This window comes from Calliphora vicina, chromosome 3, assembly GCF_958450345.1.
Source record: "Calliphora vicina chromosome 3, idCalVici1.1, whole genome shotgun sequence".
NCBI lineage: Eukaryota > Metazoa > Arthropoda > Insecta > Diptera > Calliphoridae > Calliphora > Calliphora vicina.
The window spans coordinates 12,570,785-12,598,599 of record NC_088782.1 but is presented as its reverse complement, the minus strand read 5'-3'; the positions used below and the strand labels follow the sequence as shown (position 1 = coordinate 12,598,599).

The following is a 27,815-nucleotide window of genomic DNA, read 5'->3' as shown; positions in this document are numbered from 1 at the left end:
TAGGAAACCGACAATATAAATTTTTAAAAATTGATTTTGAATAGGGCCTTAAATGTAAAATAAAATTGTTTATATTAAATCAGATTGTATCATCGTTATCAAGAGAGAAATCGGAAATATGCCGTGAAAACTGAAAAATATACTCTAAACAAACAAAATTTGACAATAATATTTTTAAAAAATTTTTATTTATTGCTGGATTTAAAATTTAAACAGTAATATTTGTATTTTCATAGAAGTTTCTATAGCAATTTTTTTACATATAAAGACACTATGAAAAACAGTGTATGCTTCCGGTTTCCCTGGTTATCTTGAAATTTCAGAGATATGAACAAAAATCTCGATTGTTATTATTATTAATTTGTTTGTGCTATATTTTTAGAATCCGGCAGATTATGGCCGATATATATATTCTTGATCGTCGATATACCATGACCGTTTGTCGAAATCAATTTTTCAAAGACCACAAACAACTTACAACCATGATTGATACATCAATATATCGGATATGGTTCTGGTTCGGTTGAAATTTAAAATGTGGAAAATCGACTACCCCGATTTTGGTACCTATTTCTGAACTATATATCGATTACTAACAACGTAGATATTTTCACCAAAAAATTTATTTGCTCAAAAATATTTGTTCACCTAAAATTCTTGACTCAGTTCAATTTGCTAAAAAAAAGTTGTTTTCACAATTATTATTTCAATTATATTAATTTGAAAAATATTAAAAGAGCACAATATCAAAAAATAAAAACAAAATGCATTAGAAATTTAAATGTTTGTCAATAAATAGCATTTCTGCTTTTTTACTAGGCCAAGTACTCTACATTGTGAATACCGCTATTGAAGACTATTTTCTTTTTGGCGTATTGAAAGTAGATTTAGCTTTGTATTTAAAACTTAAGAAATGTTTGTAGTTTTTCAATCAAAAACCGAATAAAGTCAAATTAATAGATCTTATTTGATTTATGCTTTTGTATTTATTATTTGTTTATTTTAATTTTGTGAACTATATTTCCCTAAATTCGTATTAGAAATAGTGTGTGTTTTAACTATTTAAATTTGACTATAATTTTCTATAATAATTTCATTAACCAACACTTTTTTTAAAATAACAAATAACTAGCCCATCTGGCATCGCCTTCACACAGCTGATATATAAATATCAGTTATTCTCTTTTATTTGACATTTATTAACGAAATGCCAACGTGAGTGTATGTCTGAAAAAATAATAATGAATTTGCGGTGTGAAAAAAGGAAGAAAATATAATTAAATAAAGAAATTAATTAGTATAATTGATACACAAAACAAAGAAAATATTTTATTTATCCTTAATTTATATTTCTTATACAAATACAAGTGAAAAGAGTTGTGAAAAATATAAATAGATAAAGTAATGTATAAAAGTTATAAATAGCAAGAAATTTATAAAGAGGGAATACAATAAATAAAACATACGTAAATAAATATTTTCTAAATTAAAGTGCTTTAATAATTTTTTTACAGTTTGTAAAAATTACTTGGCATATTTATTGTACATATTAAAGTACTATTTAATAACTTATTGTGTAAATTTAAAAAAACTTGGTCGACGTAAATAGACCTGCGCCCTTTAAACAACAGCAATTTGTTGTTGCTTCAAATTTTTGGGTCGACCTTTGACGTATTTTTCACCCACTTGTTATAAATTATACATAAAGACAAAGAAGCTAAAAACAATAAGCCCGCATAATGACGTAGTTTTTGGTAGAAAATATATAAAACACATAAATTCAACGATAAGCTAAATATTTTAGCAATACAACACCTTTCGCTGACAGGCTTTATTAAAAGCAACCCCTTTTTTTTGGACGAGCACGTTTAACGTGCAGTAAACCCTTTTAACAATATGGACAGCTCTATGATGTTGGCAGCTTTGCATGGAGATTCGGCTGTTTATGCTAACGTAGCTAATGCTGAAAATTTGGAGGAATTTGATGCAACCACCATGTCTTCGTTAACAGATGACATTTTGGCAGCCATTACCACAACTACAACAGCTGCAACCACTACAACAGCGTCTCCTGATCATGATTCTAACATTTCTATGAATAACTTTTATCCAGCCTTGGTACAGTGCTTTGGCATTATAATTTGTGGGTAAGTACAAAAAATATATATTTACATACATACATATGTATGTATTGCAATAAAATCTATCATATCGATTAAACAATACAATATTCTTTAAATAATATTTTTTTGTTTAATGAACAATATTTATTTAACACATATGGAAGTTATATTTTTACATTCATACATACATATACTCGGCCAAATTATTCGCAGTTATTAATATTTTTTGCCCAAAATTTTGGCTAGACACAAACAATCATCTATGGTTCATTGATTTGTTTTTTTATGTTTTTTGTTTTGCTACATTTTTGCGTGTTTTATTTTTTGTTTATTGTGAATTAACCAGCCACCCAATATATTATATGTCGATGTTATAAAGTGTGATTTTGACCTTGAAAACTATAATATAAAAACCTACTTTCAAATTTAAAAGATTTATGTTTGTACTTATTTGAACTTCTAACTCCATAAAATATACATTAAACCATAAAATTGTTAAATAATTACATCAAAATACCGGTATCTTGATTTTTAATGTAATTCCCCCATTCAACAGCAGACTGCAGACACAATTTTCCAACATTTAATGATAAATTGTAAGAAGCTCAAAACTTGCAGTTTTAAATTGATTACATATACACAGTAATTATTAGGTTTTTGCAAAACTTCATGTGATTTTCCTGTATTTTATGGCCTACTACATTTAACATGAATATGCCATGAATTTTTTGGGTAATTTCCCCTTATAAAAGCGGAGCTCCGTTGTCTTTTTTGTAACTCTCAATAGATTTAATAGCAATTTTATTTTAATCACGTGATAATCTATTCAAATTAGATCATGTAAGGTAATTCCCATTTTTACTAACGGAATTCTGTTTAGATTTAATGATTAATTTGAATTTAATCAGCAGACATAAAAGTGTGATTATTTTCACTGTAGTTGTGGCTATTAAATAGTCGTATAACTACAAATTAGAAAACTGAAATAATAATAAATATGGTATTATCAAAACAATGGAAACATAGGTTTTATTATACCCTTCACCATGAGTGGTATGTTTCTCATTCCTTTTCTACATTTTTCATTGCGACCCCATAAAGTATATATCTTCTGGATCGCTGTATATAGCGAAGTCGATATCGCCAGTCCGTTTTATCGGTCTGTATGTTGAAATTAACCTTCTGAAGCCACGTAATAATTTACACACGTGATTGAAATATCAATATATCCCCTATAGTCCCGGTTCGGTTGCTAGTTAAATTCCGGAAAATCGGACTACAAACAACAAACCCAGACATCGACAAAAGATAATAATCGAGAAAAAAATTTTTAACCAGATTTTTTTTTTATCGAAATTTTTTAACCCAAATTTTTTTTAACAAAAATTTTTTTTTAACCAACAATTCTTTTTACTTTTTTAACCAACAATTCTTTTTACTTTTTTCAACAAAAGAATTGTTTTCATACACAGAAATTGTTTTCAATCTTTATCTTAAACTATACTTTAGTGAACTGTATACATATAATTTCCGTCACAGTCGAATATATTTTTATTTTTTTCAATTTGGGATTTTTACGTTTTTTTATAATAAAAAACCTGCATATTTGTTATATTTTCAAATTAAGACATTCTAAAGAGTTTTTGAAAGATGTGTTCCTCTAAAATTGCCTGGAAAATTGATTCTTGAACATTTTCTATAGCAAATATTTCTAAAGGATTCATTATATGTATATTTGTAGATTTCAACCAAATAAATGAAGTTGTCTAACTGACATATTTTTAATAGGGTGGGTCAAAGTGTAGGGGCCAAAAAAATGTTCAAAGGCGCATCGCGAATCTTGCAAAAATGAATATCGAGGTCCATAGGTCAAATATTCGTCAAACGCCACCAACACATTTGGCTACAGGAAATAAAATTTTCTTTGGCCTCTATTCTTAATTATTTTGGAAAACCCGGGGCTTGAAATTCATTTTTGATCTATGGTTTATTCGGCAAAGTTTCATGGAATGACCCATAGAACAAAAATCGCCGTAAAAAAATTTACCAACCCAAATCTATAAGAATCACAAATATATTTTAAAGTTTCGCAAACGAGTATAGAACTAATTTACAAGCAGACTTTAACCTTACCATGTGAAACGATTGTCAGTGATTAGAATTTAATGGAAAAATTATTAAAAATTATGCTTTATTTTATTACAAATGCATTATTTACAAAGTTTACAAAGCATTTTAAGATGAGAATTTTTCATGCATTAACATCATTCTATATTCTATATACATTTACTTGTAAAATTGTAAAAATTCCAAGAAACTAGTTGTAATTATTCACATAGCAATAATTCCTTAAGAAAATTGTTAATGGAGTGCGAACAAGCTAAAAAAATGTGATGAAGCTTGTGATCATTGATCAAATCAAATACATATAGCTAACAACGATGATACCTTTTAATTATATGCATGATTGTTTTTCCTTAACTTCATTATATTTAATTTTCTTGTCTATTTATTCATCGCTCATTATAACAGCTATTCTCAATTGTGACGTTTGTATAAAAAGTCTAGTTCATACCTAGTTAAAGTTGTGTGAAAATTCCCCCGATATTAGTCATTTAGCTAGTCAGTGTAACTAACATTAACTATGTAGAGAAGTTTTAACAACATAGCGCTTGACTTTATCTTTATGAATAATGAGAAGTTGTATTAAAATGCAATTTAAACTGTTTTTTATATGTATTGTATAATTTTTAATTTAAACAATTACAAACACGCCGTATTTTCAACTAAAGTACACCTTTTTGAAGCCAATCAAATTGCATTTTTTTTTCAAAACTAATATTTGACACAATTACAATTATATGTACAAAATGTATTGCGTTGTTCGCAACTCAGTACAGAAATTAAATAAATATTGTGTTCTAACTGTATTCTAATTATAATTAGTTGTATTAAAAACTAAATGAAATGCATCACATAACAATTTATAATTAGAAAAATATTTAATTTGTATAGTTTATATAATCTGAAGTAACCAAACAAACAACATGTGTACTATTGTTATATGTAGTAAATTAAAAGTGGTGTATTCTTTATAACAATATAATCTTGATACAAAACAACTAAAAACAATACAAATAATTAGATCCAACATTTGGGAAACGGAAAGTTTTTCTAATTATTAACTTATGTAGCCTGTAAGTGTTTAAATACAAACTCAATTTAATTCAAAGAATTTGGTTTTGCGTTTATGACGTTATTTATCTCTAATTCACATAACATTTTATTTAATTTGTTGCTTTCAGAAATTCTTTTTGATTTATCAATTAAATAAATAACTTTTATAATTTTATACAAATCTTTTGTTATTAAATTTTACAAATCAATATTTATGTGATAAATATTGATTATTTTTGTTTTATTTACATTGCATGCTTAGTAAACTACAATCCCAGAACAAATTAAATATTAAAAAAAAAACGACAGATAATGACATGAACACGAAATTTGTATTTATTTACAGATGTTATAGAGCCAATCTCACAATTTTAAAAATTTGTTTGCTATAGATTTTAGTTATAGAACTAACTTAGAGAAAGTAATTGTTTCAATTAAAATTTTAGAATTTTGACAACAAGATAAATAGCAAATTTTAATAAATAGACATACAAATTATAATTTATAGTAGAAATAAAATAAATTTGGTATCATTTAATTTGAGAAACTTTAAAAGCCAAAATATTTTATTTTTGTATAGTTAGTTCTTTGACAATATTAAAATTGCTGCATCATCTATATAAATAAAAATCAATTGCCGTTCCTTGGTAATTGTATCAGTTGAGAACGGCCGGACCGATTTAGACATTTTTTTTTTAAATTTTTGGTCATAGTCCAACTTAGGTTTTTACGGAATGAAAAATTGGCCACGACCACTTTTACGCCCACTTTTTTCGATTTATCTAAAATCGGAAAACGGCTACACCGATTTGGCTAATTTTTTAAGTTTTTACTGAAGGAAAAATTTACCACGCCCACTTTTACGTCCACTTTTTTCGATTTATCTATAATCGGAAAATGGCTATTTGGCTAATTTGTTTTTAAATGTTCGTAGTAAAATTCGTAAGAAAAATTTACCACGTCCAGTTTTTTTCGATGTATCTAAAATCGCAGAACGCCTGACCGATTTGGCTATTTATTACAAAAGTTTTTTCCGCCCAATAATATGCTCACTAATACGCCCACTTATCAAATGCTGTAAATATGTGACCAAAGGTAGTGACATGGCATCTGGAAAATGGTTGATCGACCGTCATCTAAAACATTGATCAGATTTTTTGATATGTGCCGGAATGATAAATTTGGCTGAACGCTGCTATACTCCGAAATGCCAAGATATTATACTTGGAATCAATCGTCAAAAAAATTTCAACGGCGGAAACAAAGCATTCCAGTTCCGGGTTTCCCCCATTTATTTCTGGCCAAAAATCGATTTTTTTTATATAAAACTCACAATATCTAAACTCGCTAATAACTTGGCCAATAAGCGTTTAGTCAAGAAAAAGAGCTCGATCTGTGATCACTCATATTTCTGACCAAAAATCGATTTTTGATATAAAAACTCAAAATATCAAAATTCGCTAATAACTTGGTCAATCAAGAAAACGAGCTCGATCTGTGATCACTCATATTTCTTAACAAAAATTGATTTTTGATATACAAATTCAAAATATCTAAATTCGCTAATAACTTGGCCAATAAGCGTTCAATCAAGAAAAGGAGCTCGATATGTGATCACTCATATTTCTTGCCAAAAGTCGATTTTTTATATAAAAAGTCAAAATATCTAAATTCGCTAATAACTTGGCCAATAAGCGTTTAATCAAGAAAAAGGGCTAGATCTGTGATCACTCATATTTCTTAACAAAAATCGATTTTTGATGTAAAAACTCAAAATATCTAAATTCGCTAATAACTTGGCCAATAAGCGTATAATCAAGAAAAGGAGCTCGATTTTCGATCACTCATATTTTAGACCAAAAATCCATTTTTTATATAAAAACACAAAATATCTAAATTCGCTAATAACTTGGCTTAAAAACACAAAATATCTAGATTCGCTAATAACTTGGATAATAAGCGTTTAATCAAGAAAAGGAGCTCGATCTGTGATCACTCATATTTCTGGCCAAAAATCGATTTTTTATATAAATCTAAAATCGCTAATAACTTGGCCAATGAGAGTTTAATCAAGAAAAAGGGGCTAGATCAGTGATCACTCATGTTTCAGACCAAAATTCGATTACTTATATAAAAACTCAAAATATGCACATTGATTTACATGTAGTATGCTGTTGTGGCTTGTACAGGACAACGTCTGTCGGGTCAGCTAGTTATCAATATATGTCTTTTGTGATTATGTTTTGAAATCATAGATTAAAAACAAACTACTACTACACAGAATTCTATTTCGATCGAAAGTAGAATTAAACGATAAAAATTTCAAATTTTTAAAAAACTTCTTTAACAAAACCTTCTAGTAATATACAAAATATTGCCAAATTAAATTCGGAAAAACAAAATTAACTCTTTTGCGAATTAAAAAATTTAAACGGAATCTGAAGAAGCTAAAACAAAATCTATCGGAATTATAACTATTGAAACCATTCCGAACGAAATATGTGCCAGGGCTGTTAAGCACTAGAAATCGGCCAATTGGGAATATCAAAGTACTACGTCTGTACATCGCTTATAACAGTCATTTGAAATCTTAGAACAAGATAAAATCTAGAAAATTATAAAATTATACTGAATTTGAGTGACAAGATTTTTGGAAAATTTGGAGGTTAAACCTTAAATATTTTCGAAGACAAAGCTCTGCTTGTACAGTTTTTGTATGGGATGTATTATGAATATTGATATTGAAGGTGTTATGCATTTAGACCAATTGAAATTGAGATTTTTCATTTCATATTCAGAAAATAACAATTCGTAAAAGGTTTTTCATTTGATATTCGGAGTAGAACAATTGAAAATGATATTTTTCATTTAAAATTCGAAATAGAACAATTGCAAATAAGATTTTCCGATTCAATTTCTGAAAAGAAGAATCGCATTCATGCATACACCTGTTGACAATTTGAATTATTTTGGTTGTTGTAACAGTTCGATTGTGACCGATTGTTCTTTCCTGGGGAAAAAACTTTCGGTTTGTACAGCTGTCGCTGAGTTGACAATCTTTTGCCGAATATGATTCGGGTCGTTCCGGAACGGAGATCCAATTGTCGTGGGAACGTCGGTTGTTGTTGTTGTAGCAGTGTGAACAATTTTACAATATTTAGTCTGGGGGTTCTGCAATATCAAGTCCAAGAAATTGTGCTACTTATGCTGGATGGGTCCATAAATCTACTGGACGTAGTGAAGTAGGGCTGGCTGGACAGTGGAGGGTATCATGAGGACCCTGACCACATGCTGGGCATATGTTGAGGACGGCACGGTCTATGCGGGACCAGAAGGCATTAAGCCTGTTGCTCCATCCTGATCTTAGTTGTGCCAGAACAACTGAAATCACTAGTAGTAGATCTCCGTGGCTAACTAATTCGACGTAGCGGAACTAGTTCAATGAACTGCAGAGATCATATAAATTTATTTTGGAAAAAAAATTGTCAAAGTGACATTTCAAAATCATCCATTTTCTATTATATATTCAGTGAATTATTTGTTTAATTGACATTTAATTTGCGAATTCCCGGGAATATCTTTTTTAACATTCGCTAAATTTTTCCCGGGAATTTCTTTATATGCTTTCTTCTTAAAGTTATAATACAAATGATAGTCAGTTGGCTAAGAAGCATCACAGTTATAATAACCGAATGGTTATAATCACCATTATCGTGGTTGGAGTAAACGTCTTACTCCCACGACTGTTTCGTACTAGATTAAAGATAAAATGCAAACTGTTTCTTTAATCTAGTACGAAACTGTCGTAGGCGTATGACGTTTACGCCAACTACGATAAGGGTGAATAACTCAACTACAATTTTTCAGCCACAACAGAAAAATTTGGTCATTAAGAAATTGAAATTGTATGGAATTATTAAGGTGCCTTATTACTTCTATGGATGTAATGTCTCTTTCGAAACGAATTACATACTCATATTTTCCAGATTTAACATAGTCGTTATTCTTAAGTTTCTACCGAGTGTGACAATACCGGTAAAACGACACTATTATATTATAAACCTTTAAAACGCTGGACCAACATTGTACACACAAATATTTTAGTTATTTTATACTTCTACGCAGCCATATGTCTAAGTTTACTTATTCGAAAAAACGTTACTGGTTTTTTGTTTAATTTAGTATTAAAAAAGTACCGGGAAATTCAGGAAATGTAATGATTTTTTAATTTCCTTACGGCAATGGAAAAAAGTCTGTGAAATTAGGAATCCTATTTTGATATGGCAACCGAGATTGTATAATGTAATAAATAGTTTGATTTAAATAAAAGTTTATTTTCTTTTTTTTTTGAACAATTAAATAAAAGATTTTTTAAAAAAGTTTTTTATTATTTTATTATAATTATATTTATAAATTATTGGTAACGTTATTTACGATTATATCGGTGACGTTATTTTAGCCGTTACGGTTATTGCAGATATTTCGGTAACGGTAGCTTAGCGGAAATATAGATGAGCTCAAAGGGTATGGTTGCTTAGCGGTAACGGTAGCCAATCTTGAAAAACAAATTAATACGTATACAAATGTTTATTAAAAAGGGCTACCACAACATGAGGATGCAGTTGATTATTGATGACGATAAACGTTGTGAAACACTAAAATTATAGGTCATTGACATAAGTTCAACATTGATATGACTTTAGGTCTAATCTTTCAAGTCTGATTTTTCAAGGGTAAGAAACTTAAACATTTGACAAATGTTTAAAATTTTATTTATATATAGTAAGTGCTTAACTTTGAGACCCCACCTCTGTCCCACCGTGCAACATTAGAGAAAGTACAAAAACTAATCTAATGCCAATTTCTTGTTGCTACTAACTGTAACAAAATACTTTTGATCTCTTTCAATAGACTCGATTGTCGTTGCTCCCTAATTGTAAACAAAAAACGTAAACATGAGAATAAAAGTAAATTACACATGAGTATAAAAATTATTTAAACTCGAAGCTACTTAAAAACAAAATTGTGACGCCACTTCATAGTCAATTACACTTTGGAATATCGTAACTCTATATGGCAACTTACAAATCTAACTAAATAATCTAGATATTGAAAATACACATAACATTTACATAATTTTGTATAGGCGCAATAAAATTGTTTTTTTAAATAAACACAAATTGCGCAAACAAAATCTAAATTGAATTTCAAAATATGTAACAGTATTATAAAATAAAATGAACTAATTGAAATCATCTTTTACTGTTTAGTAAAATAAATAATTTACAAGTTTCTTAATAAATTAAAGAATATTTATTTATTTTTTAATTCACTGCAATTAATTTGATTGATTGAAGCCGCGGATTTTGTTGTTGAATTAACATTATGTTCTGTTGTGTTTTTTATGGTAATATTGTTTTTTTTTTTAATAAAATATAAGTTTGTGTAAAAAAACGTGCTTGAGAATCGAGGGGTATAATTTTCACGTTCATATGTACAGATGTTTATTTTAGCGTAGAGCACATCTCAATTTATATTTAAAAAAAAATCCAAATTTAACAAAACTTGTTATCAATTGTTTAAACAAAAAAAAACAAAACATAATAAAAAATGTATATGTATGCTTGTAATGGTTTTATTTTAAATGACAAGATCGCACCTTAAATTCTGGGAACAAATAAATAATGATTCACAACGGTTATTTCAGTTCAGACCAGGAAATCCTTTAACCAAGAGGTCGATACATACATATAAAGAACAATTTAAAAGTGAAAGTTAATTCTTGTTTACTTGGATTATTAATCAATAAAATTACACCAATTTAGAGAATCAATAAGTCAATTCACTTTGAAACAGAGTATCCGAAATTGGTTTGATTCGTTATTGGCCTGAAAAGATGAGCATATGTTTCCAGAAAGATGGAAAAAAAGCCAAAGCTAACATAAAAGCTAAAAATTTAAAAAAAATCACGCATTTATAAGTATATTTTTAATAATTAATTCTTTTCTTTATTTTTTACATTTTTCATGTGCCTCAACATATTTTAACATTGTCAGTCATTTGACAATTAACAAATATTGTCTTTGTTGCCGAGACGCTCTCACCTGATTAATACGCCTTGCTTATGAATTTAAATTAATGAAAGGCAATTCATACCATTTAATAAAATATTTTTATAATTTTTATAAATTACAGTAATTAATAATCGTAATACGTTTAAATCTTTATCAAATTGCTACTGTTTCTAACAACCGTTTTATATTTTCAGTCAATATACAATTTAAAAACAATTTAAATATGTTCCTCTACTTTCGTTAAATTGCACAAATTTTAATTAACTATCTCTGTTTCCTCCTTTTGGCACATTTCTTACAATTTAAGAAAATATTGTATTCTATTCGTGTTTATTACGGAAATAATTATAATATGTATTTAAAAGGTATAAATTACGCACAATTCCAGCCAGCAACAAGCAGACTTAAACGAGTTTTAGGTAAATTTCAATAGTTAACCAACCGAATAGGGGGTCTAATTTAATAAGGAGACCGAATAGTTTAATAATTGTTCTTGTTAATGAACAATTTTTCCCTATTGTTTTAATACATTTTTCGCATTTTATTATAAACAATTTCGAAACCCCTAAATAACTTACCTAGATCATCCGAATCGGTGAATAAATGAGCGATAAATGAAATTATTTTTTTTCAGACAAACCATGTTTTAAATTGTGTTTTACAAAAACAAATGTTATCATAGAAAACTGTTTTTTTAATCACAAATAACTGATTTTTTTAAAAATCTCGATTTTTCACAACAAACTAATTTTTCATACAAATTCACGTATTATTATTCAAATCAGTTTTTTCACATTCATCTCGACGCACAGAAAAAATTATATTTTAATTCAAACATTTATCCCATATTGAACTGGTTTCAATTATTTCATAATTTAATCAAGTATTAATTTGCTCAAAAACAAAATTTCTTGATATTTTCTATTGAATTTTGAGTTTTGAATTTGATTATTTTGACAATTGAATATACAATTTTCGTTATTGGTTGAATTTCAAATACAAAAATTATTGAATAGATAATTTTCGTAATTGAAACACAAAAAATAACAAAAATGTGTTTTCAATTACGAAAATTATCTATTCAATAATTTTTGTATTCGATATTCAACCAATAACGAAAATTGTATATTCAATTGTCAAAATAATCAAATTTAAAACTCAAAATTCAATAGAAAATATCAAGAAATTTTGTTTTTGAGCAAATGAATACTTGATTTAATTATGAAATAATTGAAACCAGTTCAATATATGACAAATATTTGAATTGAAACGGTTTAAGAAATAGTTTTTTCTGTGCGCCTAGTGGTAGTTTTATATGGAAATATAGCAAAAATTTCTTTTCGTTTTCATGAAAATTCGATTGCTGTTACAGGTCAAACTATCACTTGATGCAGGGATTTAGTAAATAAGGCCCTAAATCTACTTAAGATTACAGCTGTGTTTCTATAATAATTATGTCAAAAATTATAGATTTTTTTAGATCCAAGCTCAAAATTAATATGTTGTTAACTATTACACTGTATATTAAATTTGAACTAAATTTTCTCAAATCATATGTTTAACGTAAATTTTTACCAAAAAGACATCTCGAGATTATTTGTCTTGAACGTGACGTGTATAAGATCCAGTGGGATAAGCTTTTTTTAACATATTGTAGTGACTATGTATAAAACGAAATTTTAACAGCTTGGAAACTCAAACTTATGTTTTCATACATACCATCAAATATAATGGTTTGTCATTCCATTTGTAACATATCGAAATATTGGTCGTAGAACCAAAAAATACGATCTAGTTATGTCCGTCCGTTTGTTGAAAACACGATAGGACCCAATCGAAAGGAATACCCCGGAGTAATGTTTGAACCGTCATAAATATATTGATTATCCAGAAATCTTGATAAAATTTTTCACAAATTAGTTTTAAGTACTCTAAAATTACACTGTAAGGTATGGCGAATATCGGGCGACATGTGTCCCTAGTCCCCATACAAGGTCCCCCCTCAAAAAATGTCTTGAACATTCATAATTGTCTTATAATAATTAATATTGTGATGAAATTGGACATAAACAGGTTATATGAACCTAAATCTTTCTACCAAATTTTGTGAGGATCGCTGACCCTAAGTATTCGACACTGCCCAATATTACACTCTTACTTGTTGGTACTTGAATAGTTCTAGGAATGTCAATATTTAGACAAAGTTTCCTTTCAGTGGCAGCTCAAACTATTGTGTATTCCTTCGAGGAACTTTCGTAGAATGCTCAGAAAATGTTGCCTTTTATATCTCTTCAAAGTCGAATTACAAACAGCATATTGTTGCGTACCTGTTGGAATATATCTAGAGCTTTAAAATTCAATTTTACAATTTTTTTTATAAAATATATTTTTTTCGCAACAAATTTAAGTCTTATTATTAAAAACTGTTTTTTGTTTCACAAAAACAAAATATCAAAAATTTGTTTACATTTTTAATTCACTAAAATTTAATTTAGAAATAAAAAACACTCCCAACATAACAAATGCATTAGCTTCATTTGAATTGAATTCATTCATTGTTCGAATTCATAATAAAATTCATTCAGTCTTTGCATGTCTAATTATTTTTAATTCAAAATTAATACAAATTGAATGAAAGTGTTTTCTTCATTAATTTTTTTTTTTTTGCTTTTAATCATTTATAAAATTATTTGAAATAAATTGTCTAAAGCCTTTTTGTAATAGATTTAAAAGGAAAAAAATTCAATCAATCAATAAATTTTTATTAAGCTACTGGATTTTAAATTGATAAAACTTGAGTAATTCAATAAGGCATTAATTCTACGATAATGAGTTCTCCAATGAATGAATTCAGTATGTTTGAAGTCCTAAGCTTTATAGCAACGGTTATTAGATTAAATTTAATGATTTTCAAAAATATATTGAATTCTTTCGAACGTTTAGTTTTTTTTAATTCAAATTTAATACAAATTTAATGAAAGTGTTTTCTTCATTCATTTATTTTGGTTTTTAATCATTTAGAAAATGATTTGAAATAAATTGTCTAAAGCCTTTTTGTAATTGATTTAAATTGATAAAAATTTAATCATTCAATGAATTTTTATTAAGCTACTTATATAATGGATTTGAATTAAATAAAACTTAAGTAATTCAATAAGGCATTATTTCTACAATAATGAGTTTTCAAATGAATAAATTCAGTATGTTTGAAGTCCTAAGCCTGTTAAGTATATGCATTTATTTTGAATGCTTTATGGGAACGGTTACTAGATTAAATTTAACGATTTTTCAAAATTGTATTGAATTCTTTCGAACCTGCAGAATGCTCCAACAAAATTGATGGAAAAAGTGCTAAATTAATCTGGAATGGTTTGATTTTTTGCATGAAAAACTCCAAAGCTAATACAAATTTTAAAACATAACAAGTAAATGAAAAAATTAATATTTTATCAAATTAGTCATCTTACAATTAAATTTCGTTTAAGTTTCAAATACAGTTTGATAATATTTTCATAATTATTTTCCCAATATTTTTTTTTTTCGTTATATAATCTAAAATGTGTATGACATTTGACGACATGAATGCTGTTCCAGTTTGATAAGCATACAGTTATACAGACTCTTGGTGACTACCGAATAATCACTAAACTTAAAAATAAAATATTTTTAAGTTTAGTGATATTATTAAATAAGTCCCACCGAATTGTTGAAATAATTGTCTGATGTTTGTTTGCCTCTACAGTTTAGCATAATTTACACTATTTATAAACAAAACACGCGTAAATTGTAAATAACATGAATTAAAATCCAGTTAATCATTTAAAACTCATTTATCTATCAAACCATACAACTAGACTATTTTCAATATTTTTTTTTTGTTTGTTTGCATTAAACATATTTTTAAATAAAAAAAAAACTCTTAAGGAAATAATGCCTGCTACCAGTTTAATGAAATAATAAGAAATTACATGTTACAAACTATGTGGGCGGTGATCAAATATCAATTTTCAAATCTTTATTATTAAATTTATTGGAAAATCATGCTGTCGTTTGTTGATTTTTATAAATTGTTTTTTTTTTGTTGTTTCAGAGAGTACGAACGAGTATTATTTTGTATGATTGTGGTAATTAGAAGTTTACACGCATTTTAACACACAATAAAATATAAATATAAATTGCAATAGAATTAAATAGAGGTGGGTTAGATGTGGTACCAAATGATCTGCTAATAATCACTGTATCGAGTTATTTTTTATATATATAATTCTTATGTACGTGTGTTAGTAACTGAACTACTCCTTAACGGCTGGGCCGATTTCGATGAAATTTTTTGTGTGTGTTTGAGTGGGTCCCTGGATGGTTTAGATTCACAATTGACCTATATAGGTGCAATGAGCGTGGTAGCTCCCTTACGAAATAAACATTTATTATTGAATATCTGGAGTACTATTATAGTGGGAGTCTTCAAACTTTGTGTGAGCTATGACAGAACAACGTTTGTCGGAACAGCTAGTTATACCCTACACCACCATAGTGGGGAGGGTATAATGCGTTTGTGCAGATGTTTGTAACGCCCAAATATATCTAATATCAGTCTAACACCCACCTTAAAGTATACCGATCGACTTAGAATCACTGAGTCGATTAAACGATGTCCGTCCGTCTGGTCGGCTGGCTGGCTGTCCATGTAAACCTTGTGCGCAGAGTACAGGTCGCAATTTTGAAGATATTTCGATCAAATTTGGTACATATTATTTTTTCGGCTCAAGGACCAAGGCTATTGAAACTGGCTGAAATCGGTCTATTATTTCCTTCATGTCACCAAATTTTGTTACGATCGGTCCATAATTAGTCATAGCTCCCATATAGACCCGCTTCCGAAAATCACTTTAACGTGCATAAATGTTTGTATACACACAACATTCAACATAGTTAACTTTAATATAGACATAAATCACACGACCTAATTTCATGGTGATCGATCCATAATTGGTCGTAGCCCCCATATAAGACCCACTTCCGAAAATCACTCAAAAATATAAATTATTGAAATTTTAAAAGGAAAATGTTTTTGCTCTTTTACTTAGTGTAGGGTATTTCATGGTCGGGCTTGACCGACCATACTTTCTTACTTGTTTTATATATAATTTTCTATAGAAAATATTGTTACACATACAATTTTTATTTTTTTTTTTTTTTGTGATTTTGTCCTTTTTATTGACTGTTTGGAAAAGTTTCAAAATGTTCAATATTTCTTATAATTTGTTTGATTTATCTCATATTTCCAACTAGGGGCCACAATTCTCTACATTCCTGCAACATACACGTAATTCAATACTCTCTCACAATATATCTTTCTCGACTATTTTCTTAATTTGTCTGACCTTAAATCTGTAACAAAATCATAACAGTAACAATATTACAATAAACACAATTATAGTGAAAGTGACTTACATCTCGTTAGTTATGTGTGTAAACGAGCTAAGTCCACTATTTATCAAAATTGAGATTTCAATACAAAACTACAAAATAACTAAAAATACAACATTTACTCGATAAATGTAATAATTCTTTAATTTTTATAAGAATATATTAGATAATTTTTAAATGTTTTACAAAGATTTTGAAAAACTAACGAAAACACATAAAAGCAGCTATGTCATAAATAAGATTCGTCGTCAATCTAATTATTTTAAAGTCTGCGTATTTTGTTTTTAAACAGCTTATCAGATCAGGAAAATTCTGCATTTACAGATTTAAAAAAAAATAATTCAAAACAAACCATTTAAAATGTTTTATATGTGTCACCTGCATAATTTATAAAATGTGACTTGGCACATTTTTGAAGTAACAAATAAAAAAATCGTCTTAAACAATTTATTAATGCCAGTTAAACGATTAACAGAAATTAAATTGTTTTAATCAAAATTATTTATACATATGCACATGTAAGCTATTCTAAAAGTAAACTTTTTCAAATGAAATTTTTATTAATTGAATATGCTAATATTGTGGTTGGAATATCCAACGCACACTTGTTAAAATTTCAATCTCACACTGATTCATTTCATATATACGTATAGGACGTGCTTAATAGTCCATATTTCAATTTGTCAACAATAAAAAAAATCATATTTAAGGTGTTTTTTTTTCTTCAACATTCTCTACATAATGTTTTAACATTTATTTTGTTTCAAATAACGAATGTTTAAAGTGTGTTGAACACAAAAGAAAAATAAATCTAAATTACAGATAAGTCACGTTGATTAAAACAATGACTGTCTGTCGTATTTAGTTAGACTAATTTTGTTTATACTCGTATTATACAGCCAGGCGGGCAGCTGTTCGTTAACCTTTTAGGTGATACTTATTTTATTTTGTTATTTTGTTTTATTTTTATTTTGTTTGCAATTCATCATTATTTTATTAACAAATATGTACATGCAATACACTGCAGAACCTATTGGAGTTGAAAGATTGCGATTATGAAATAAAATTTTAAATTGATTTATGTATGAATGTAAAGAAATGTAAGAAGAAATATAAATATTCAAAAGTCTGTATTTATATTTAATATAAATTAGATATGTTATTATAAGAAAAATGTGCGACTTTAAGAAGCAAGTGTCAGAATATTTGACATAAGATTATCATAAAATCATTTACAGAATACATTTCTTATTAAATCAAGTTTACCTTTTGAAATAAATTATTATTTCACAAACCAGTCTTGTACAATAATTATTATTTTTCTGTTCGTTATATTCAAAAGTATAATTGTGTCCTCATTTCATTAATATGTAATTTCATATCTTATTTAACTTATTTGTTTAATGTTAAAAGAGCATTGGCAAAATAAACTGCTGATTTTAACAATTTATTCAACGAAACAAAGTTTGAGTGTTGTGCTGAATATCATTTACCCTTCATTAGTGTTGCCAGAATTTGAAAGCACACAATTTTTAATTAAATCCTTCGCCATGAGAGGCGACACCACAAAGCATACTATATATTCTGGATCGTTATAGATAGCGAAGTCGATATAGCCATGTCCGTCTGTACATGATTCATACATCAATATGTCGGGAATTATTCCGGCTCGGTTGCTATTTAAAATCGACAAAATCGGCCCACAAATGGCTGAGATATAAGGAAAAAACCGGGATCTATATATGATTACTAAGTCATTAATATAGACAATAGATGGATATCTAATGATAGATATTTTAAAGTCCACTGCAATGATGTACATAAAGCTATAGTAAGTTGGACCTACAATGGGCCAAAATCGGGAAAAATATTTTTTAACCCGAATTTTTTTTTCATCAAAAAATTTTTTTTCATAAATTATTTTCCAAAAATTTTTTTTTTCAAAATTAAAAAAATATAAAAATAAAAATTTAGAAAAAAAAACTTTTTAAAAAAAAAAATTAAAAAACAATTTCGAACAGAAAAAATTTTGTTTACTTAAAAATATTTAAAAAAAATAATTTTTAAGTATAATTTGGCACAGCCGAATCTCTTACTTGTTTTTTAATATTTTTCATATTACATATTCTGAAAAATAAATTTTAGAAGATTTTTTATGTTGTAAAAAATATCCACTTGTCCACAGGTTTGAGAGGTATTGTAACAGTTAAATGTCAGATCAATTACAGCTCACAAAGCTTCCTTCGAGGTATAATTTTGAGTCCATATTTTGCGTTCAACAATTTACTATAGGTTTTCTATGATATTTTCGCGGTGCGATCGCAACCAAGGCCAGACTCATTTGCCATGCGGCTGGCTAACAGTTCAAGCTCTAAATTCCATATAAGTAAATTATTAAATTACTCGTATCTTGTCTTGAAATTTTTAGATTTTATTTTGAAACATTTGTACATTTATTTAAAGTATTGGCCACTGTTAGCTAAGACCTTTTCCCGTCTTTCTTGAAACATATGGATTTCGAGCCAAAAAAACTGCTCATCTTTTGAGGCCAAGAACGAATCAAGCCAATTTCGGACACTGTTCTGATGTGAAGCGTATCCCAGAGAGAGAGAGCGTTCTGTATCTATCGAAACAAATAGTAATCGGATGGGGCAAAACTTTCAAACCACGTATTTCTAATTAGTTTTTAACAGGTATTGCAACATGTGGCCTAGCATTGTCATGATGGAATGTCACGGTTTTATGTCTGGACGTTTTTCGGCCAATGCTCGCTTCAAACGAATCAGTTGCGTTCGGTACAGGGCCCATGTGATGGTCTGGCCAGATTTCAGCAGCTCATAATAGATAGGACTTTTTGGTCCCACCACTTGCATAGCATTACCTTAGCAAAATGGATATTTGGTGTCGATTCGGCTGGTTGCTAAAATGATTTTCTTTTATAGCGTTCAAGCATCATTTCGGACATTCATAATCGTCTTTCAAGGTCAATCGGATTCAATTCGTATGGTACCCAATTTCCCTGCTTTTAGATGAATCCTGCTGCTCGCAAACGTTTTGAAATTGCTGCTTGAGGAGCTTCCAATGATTTAGCTAGCTCTTGTAGAGTTTTACAACAATCTTCATGGAGTAATGCCTACAATTCTTGGTCTTCAAACTTTTTTGGAGGACCTGGGCGATCTTGGTGTCTGCTGTGTCAAAATTACCACTTCTGAACCGAACAAATCGTCACAAGTTGAAACCAATAAAACACATTCACCATAAGCTTCGGTGAGCAATCGGCCACTTTTTTTAAAATAAAAGAAGTAAATTGTTTTGCCATTGATAATAAGTTTTACAACTTTCTATAAATGTATTTTTTAATCTTGAATGTCTAAAAACGTTGATATTTATAATTTTGTAATAGAAAATCTAGTAAATTTAAATTTATCTTAAAAAATATACACTTATTTTTTGTAAAAGGTCATATTTTTTAAAATTGAAATTACGGAATATGAGTTTCAAAGAAGTTTCCATTGATGTCAGTCACTTATTTTGTTTAATTTTGCACTGAAAAATCTGGAAATTAAAAGATATTACCCAGTAAGAAGTCCAGGATAAACACTTCAATTCGGTTATTGAAACTGAATCATTCGAAATCATCCAAAGATTATTTTTATTTAAAAATGAAGGATTGTAAAGGACAAATATTTGGTTTAGTGTAAGAAATTAAAAGAAACCCAATTTCTGTTTTTTATGTCTCATTAGAACGACAATTACGTTCACATTTCTAATTTTTTAATGGCAAATTTTTTACAAAAACTGAAAAAAATGCATTTTTTCCCCTTGTAAATGCATCTCAAAACTTCACCGGCACTTAACCCAAACCTACAATTTTTTCAGGATAATTTTTTTTTTATTAATGTTCAACAAACTGGGGGTGAGAATGGCCAAAATCCAACTTTCGCTAATTAAGGGCCACCCTAATCTACATGTACCTTAAAATTACTCCATTATTCGCTCGATATTTTGTAGAACATGTAGACCAAATTATTTTTCAGATACTCTTATTTTTGCAAAATCTAGTCCACTATATAGGCGTACAAATGATTTTTTAATTCCTAGTAACAGCTGTATGACACGGAAGTTTTTCCCCAGAGACGACTACAGAGCTGTTACAATAACAACAAACACTTTTATGAATTTTCTTTTTAAGGCACTCTTTCAAAACTCCCTTCAATGACGCATGTAAATTCCGTGAATTTTTTAACTTTAAATTTCGATACCTGTTGTCAAAATTAATCAAATTAATTTGCCATTTACATTTCATTTACAGATTTATGTATTGGGCAGTGTAACACACAATAAATTTAAATGAAATTTAATTAGTTTGTAATTTATTTAGTAAACGTGCATTTATATTGTTGCCATAATCCAATTTAATTTTTATTTCCTTACAGTTACATTGCTGGACGTTTTAAAATTATCTCAAATGCTGAAACCAAAGGTCTGGGTACATTTGTGGGCACATTTGCTTTGCCCTCGTTAATATTTCTATCGTTGGTGGAATTGAATTGGAGCAAAGTCAATTGGACATTTCTGTTGGCCATGTTAATATCAAAAGCAGTGGTATTCTTTGCTGTGCTCGTTATATCACTGTTCGTGGTGAGACCTTTAAATGTAGCCAGAGCTGGTCTGCTGGGTATATTTTGTACACAATCGAATGATTTTGCAATTGGTTATCCCATAGGTGAGTTGGAAAAAAATACTTACTGTTCGAAACTTATAAAAAAAAATGCTGGCTAACAAGTGTATAAATTAGTTGTTATAAATTAGGGTTATCAATTATTCGTATTTTAATTTTAATCGAATAAAATTTTATAATTTTTATATTATTCGAGCGATTGGTTAATTTTTTAAACTTCCTCGATTATTCGAACGAATAAAAAATATTCGAATAATTTAATGGAATATATATTCTGAAAACCAGTAACAATTTAATAATTTGCTGGTTAACAATAAAAAATATAAAGTTAAAAAATATATTACAAATTACACAAATTAGTACAGATATGCAACAACTGTCATTCGAATGACTTTTATATAATAATTTTTATTCGAATAATTTTTATTCGAATGACACACCTAGTATAAATATTCAACTTTTAATTCAGAATTTATTTGTTTCATTATAAATAGCCCTCTTATTTTTATTACATACTTATAATTTGCATTAATTTCCATTGTTTTTTTATATTAAACAGTTATGGCTTTATATAAGGACATACATCCAGAATATGCCTCATATTTATATTTAATGGCACCCATATCGCTGGCCATTTTAAATCCAATAGGTTTAGTATTAATGGAAATTGCCAAAATCTCGCAAAATAAAACTGAACAGGTAAGTTTTCTTGTGCATCTAACAAATTGTATAAAATTTTAATAATTTTTCCATTTCTTAAGGCTCAAAATCCTCCCTTATGCCCAGAAACCTGTCCGGCCGAACAAATGGCTAAGCGTAGTCGCTGTCTAAACGAGAGATCTTTAATTATCTTGACCACGATTAAATCATTATTTTTCAATCCTTTGCTGTTGATGACTCTTTTGGGTGTGGCGGGTTCTTTTATATTTCCCAATGGTTTGCCCGAAATGGCAGCCAGTGTTTTGAGAGTCTTTGGTCAATCGTTTTCCGCCACAGCTTTATTCTTGCTGGGCTTGAAAATTGTTGGCCAGGGTAGTTCATTGAAAGGTTCGGAGTTTCTGTTACCCGGTATATTGATTTTGGTGAAAATGTAAGTTTAATTAGAGCTAGTTTTTGCGATAAAATAATCTACATTCTTTGTTTAATCCTATTTAGTTTATAATCTGGGTTTAACTGAGCATCATTGGCTGACTTGTTTATTAAATTTGTCCATGCTGTTTGTGATTTGACAGTTTAGGTTTAAATGGCCAATGATGCACAGTTAAACCTAGATTAGTTTAAGCTAGGTTAAAACGAATAATGAAGATTAAATTTTTACCAAAAACCAGCTTTTAGTAAAGCATATTGTTAGGAGTTTAATTTAATTTGTAAACTACTATTACAGCTTGGTTTTGCCTTTGGTTTGTCGCCAAACTGTTAATATTATGCAAGCTGGTGAAAATTTTAATGATACCACAGAACTAAGTACATTTGGTTTTCTCTATGGCACCTTCCCAGCTGCTCCCGGGGCTTTTGTTATAGCCACACAATATAATATGGAAGTGGAATTGGTGTGTATTGCAAACATATTTTTATAAATTGTATATTTAATTTATATATATTTTAAAATTTAGATTGCCAAAAGCATGGTTCTGTGCACCTTTATCTCAGCTCCTTTAATGTTTATCTCAGCAAAAATGATTTCTCTAACGAATCTCAATCCTATTGATTATATCCATGAACTGGATGCCTTTTCCTTTGATATCAGTGTAGCTGGGGTAGCTGCTTGTATTTGGATGCTATTGTTGCTGATAACCACTAAACGTTTCAGACGTATGCCTCATCGTATTACGTTTTGTTTGGTGTTATCTCAGGTAATAAATATTTATTAAATTGTTTACAGCATAATATTTCTTTGCTAATTTCATTTTCAGTTAATGTGCTGTGTTGGTGTTATTTTATGGTCTAAATTGGAACATGTGCAAAAATGGCAATTGCTTATACAATTCTTTTTATTCAATATCGGCACTTACAGCAGCCGTTTATGGACTGGCATCTTGGCCATTTCATTGTTGTTCTTACAATGCCGCAGTCTTTGTTTTGTCTTGAAATTGTGGCCTTATATGGTAAGTTGCTTATTTAATCCTTGTAGATAGTTTCAAAAATATTTTATATTGATTAATGTCTTTTAAAGATTGCTTTTGCTTGGGGTGTTCCCGCAATTATATCAGGCTTATTGGTAGCATTTGATAGCAATGTTATGTCAGGGGAAAAACATAATCCCAGTTTCCAATATGGCAATGCCCAGGCAGCCATATCAGTGTTTATGCTGGTCATGTGTTTTATAGGTAATTTAAAAAATGTCCATTACATTTTATACATAAAAAAACCTCTTAATGATGAAAAATTAATATTTATTGAACAGTTATTAATCTTAAATTACTTTAAAAATATGTATTAAAACTTAATAACTGATATAATTAAAATATTTTAAAACAAGTTATGGTTTTAATATATTTTTATTATTTCAGTTTGATTTAGATTTTTTTCATATTCAAAATTTAGTTTAAGATTCTTTAGTGATGTCTAAATAAAAGTTTTCAATCTGATAACAAATTAGTTGTATTTAAACAACAATTATAGTTTGCCGAAAAATTCTAATATTAAATTTTTAACACTATTTCAGTTACCGTGGGCTGTTTGGTCATGCATCAGCGTTATAAGAAGCGCTATGAAAAATATCTAACATTTTCACGTGAATTATCTAATCCAGAATCAGGTATTAAGATTTAAAAATTAAATTTTTTCTTAAAAATGATTAACAATTCTTTTTGACTTTAGAAACATCTGATCTGCAATCCACTATATCCACGGCAAATCTCATTACCTCCTCGGCTAATAGTAATATACATCACAGACGCCGTTATACTTCTTATTCTTCATCTGATGATGACGATATGCTGCCTAATACTGTTAATCCTTCTGGTAATGGAGCTGGGGGCGGTGGTTGTGGTAATAGCGGTGGTAACTGTTGCTCTTCAAGCACCACCACAAGTCCTACGACCACAACAGTTGTTGTGGACATTGAAGATCTCTTAAATAAACGTAATTTGGAACAAAATAAAAAGGATTCAAAGGATTCGGATATAACACCGATATCAGAAAATGAACCGTAAGTAAAAATAATCACCCTTACCGTGGTTGGCGGAAACATCATACGCCTACGACAGTACTAGATTAAAGAAACAGTTTGCATTTTATCTTTAATCTAGTACGAAACAGTCGTAGGCGTAAGACGTTTACGCCAACCACGATAAGGGTGCATAACATGCTCAGAATGAAGAAGAGTTATTTGCTTGAAAAATAAATTTCATTCAAAAATTTAGTTTAAATTGTGTTAATTTTCGAATGTTTTAACTCAACAACAGATTTGCTAATCAACACTCTTCGACTTTTAATGGTTAATCAATTTCCGGGGTTATCCCGTTTCAATGGTTTTCTGAATTCAGAATTAGCACTCGCTGCAGAAAAAGCTTCATGTAGTTGCAAATATCTATATTTTGCGGAATATTATTTTGTCTTTGCGACTTTTACTCATTTATACCCGTATATTAAACATAACGTGCTTTTTGATATCAAAAGAAACGATTGATCGAATTAAATCTTTGTCTTTAAGTTAGCTTGTTTCAAACACTGTGAACAGTATTTGAATTTCACTGAGTAACTTCATAAAAAATCTGCTTAAGTTCATTTGAATTTGAAAACTATGATTGGTGAAAATTTTAATTTAGAATAAGAAATTTGTTGGTGCTAAAAATGTTTCTTATTACAGAAACCTTAATGGACGTCCCAACATTTGTGGCCCTGCTTTTAACTGTGGAGCCAGCACATCACAAAATTGTCAGTCCATAATTGATCGCTATGAGGAACATACACGACGTGGTTTAGAGCCTTTAGAGAAAGCCAACGATGAAGATGATCATCAAACCCTAAAACACATTGTATTGTTAATTATTTTGCTGTGTTCAATGTTTGTGGTAAGTTTTGGAACCTTATATTTACCATTAAACATATTTTTATTTAAAATCATTATATTTCAAGGGTTTGGCTGTTTCCATTTGGACCTTGGTAATGGAGGGCATGTCCGGTATTTACTTGGAATTAAGTTTTTTGGATGCTTTCTTAAATTTCGGACAAAGTTTAATAGTAATGGCTGTATTTATTGGTGATACGGGAGAATTGTTAATGCCCTTGATTAAAGTTTGGCGTAAAATATGGTAAGAAATTTTAAAATCTTTAAAAGTTTAATGTTTTTTTAAAACTTTGTTATGCTTTTTATTTAAAGGTATGGAGCGAATATTGTCACTTTGCCTCACTGGTCTCATGTTAGTCAAGAAACTAAACATATATGTGAACAGTTTCGCAATCATCATTTGGAAAATTGCAAAAAGGATATTGCTAAGGACAGAAGGTAAGATGGAAAAACAATTAAAAAAACACTTTTTGTAAAGTATGGATTTATGTGTCTTATTAATTCAAATTTTAATATGCTGCTTTTGGGAATTCAGTCAGGCTGTTTTTTATAAAAACTTTTAAGTAAATCTAAAATACATTTTTTCTATAAATTTTGTTGTATTGCCATAATGTTTATCTAAAGTAAAATTGCTTTTAATTAATCTATACAATTCTGTTTAAAGTCGGTGTCAATTCGCATAAAGTTTAATAAAAAAAATAGTTCAAAAATAAATAAGAATTTTTTCAAACTGTATGTACCCCGTTTCTGTAACTTTTGAAAAAATTTTTGAATCGAAAAAACTTTAAAAATTCGAATAGTCATTCAGTTTTTTACGGTGTGGTTCAAACTGAGCACATTAAAAGTACAGACAAGTAAACAATTTACTCTTACTCCACCTGCGTTTAATAAATATTTGTAATGAAAGGTTCTCACATACAATATAGAAACGAGATACTGAAGTAGAAAACAGACATAATTCTTATATTTATTTAAAATTTTTCTTTTCATTTAGTAAATTTACCAAATATCTAATTGGTTTTGTTAATTTTTTATATTATTATGTTTTTCAAGGTGGCGCATTCGAACATATCGCAAAGTATTTTATGGCTGTGAATTTGTTGATTGGCTAATAGAAGTTGGTCTATCTAAGGATCGTTTGGAGGCAGTGCACTATGCAAAACATTTAGTTAATGGTCGTGTCTTGCGTCATATCAATAATGTTTATCATTTCGAAGATAAACAATTGCTTTACAATTTTTGCAGCCGCATGTAAAAACAGAAAACAAATGACGACAACACATGCGTTCTGCAATTTATTTTTATCATATAATTTTTTTTTTTTGTTTTCAATCAGCTGTGATTTTTGTTAGTTCATTTTAATTTTAATTATTGTAACAATTCCTCTTTTTTTTATTTCTTTAGTTTTTAAGTTTTTTTTTTCTCAAATGAATGGAAAATATAAGTTACAAATTTCTTAAAAATGTTCACAACTTATAAGAAACCCTTTAGTGTTTTAGAGTGAAAACCACATTTAGCTCAAGCAGAGAAACTAGTCTCTCAAATATATAATTTAAAAGTGCAATTTACTTTTAATTTTTATTAATTATACATAAATACATAATTGTTATTTCATCAATGTTATATTAAATATTTGAAAGTTGTTAATAAAATTGTCACAAATGGCAACAAACCAACAATACCAAAAGTAATTTGTCTCAACATAATGCTGTGGCTTTCAAACAAATTAGGGAATATTTTTAAAATGATTTAAGATTATAGAAAAATAAAAATATTTTACAAAAGAAAAATCCTATTTATATTGTAAAAAGAAAAATAATTTAAAAGAATATATACCAAATTATGCTTAAAATTTAGTAAAATATATACATACATATATATAATATATTAATTTAATTAATACAAATAAATATATGGTCACAAAGATGCTTAAAAAACTACACATAATGAGTTTTCATTAACCTTGTTTTTGGAATGCTTGAAAAGTAGGTTAATCAAAATGAATTCAATTAGTGTAAAGATATTGAACTTTCTATATGTTTGACAGTGGTTCAGAGTGGAAATGTTAATCGTGTTTGTAATGAAATTATAAATAAATCGTAAGGATTTCAACTTCAGCGGGGAATGGAAATCAGGAAATTGCAACATTTAGTTTGGAATGTAAAACAGCAAAAGAAGACTCACTTGTTATACAACTCAGAGATACATATCGATGGCTTAGTATAAAAAAGGCGTAACTATTTTTTTTTTTTTTTTAAATTATTAAAATAAAAAAAAAATTATTTTAAATGAGAAATAAAATGTGATGTTTCTTCTTA

General features: G+C 28.5%; 1 protein-coding gene across 1 annotated transcript; it reads left to right on the top strand.

Annotated features, from left to right (window-relative positions):
• Window positions 1-1,205: 1,205 nt before the first annotated feature.
• Window positions 1,206-27,269, top strand: anchor (integral membrane protein GPR155 homolog anchor). The gene is made up of 14 exons (XM_065503456.1): window positions 1,206-2,147; window positions 21,241-21,530; window positions 22,045-22,184; window positions 22,247-22,575; window positions 22,870-23,035; window positions 23,099-23,338; window positions 23,399-23,590; window positions 23,659-23,812; window positions 24,151-24,243; window positions 24,306-24,636; window positions 25,297-25,501; window positions 25,566-25,741; window positions 25,810-25,935; window positions 26,551-27,269. The coding sequence occupies exons 1-14, from the start codon at window positions 1,897-1,899 to the stop codon at window positions 26,750-26,752; spliced, it is 2,895 nt and encodes a 964-aa protein (XP_065359528.1). The 5' UTR covers window positions 1,206-1,896; the 3' UTR covers window positions 26,753-27,269.
• The last annotated feature ends 546 nt before the right edge of the window (window positions 27,270-27,815 follow it).

Coding starts and splice junctions, on each gene's coding strand:
- anchor (XM_065503456.1), top strand. CDS start 1,897: ATGGACAGCTCTATGATGTTGGCAGCTTTGCATGGAGATTCGGCTGTT. Junction 23,339..23,398: donor TTTGTTTGGTGTTATCTCAG/GTAATAAATATT, acceptor TTTCATTTTCAG/TTAATGTGCTGTGTTGGTGT. Junction 23,813..24,150: donor GCTGGTCATGTGTTTTATAG/GTAATTTAAAAA, acceptor ACACTATTTCAG/TTACCGTGGGCTGTTTGGTC.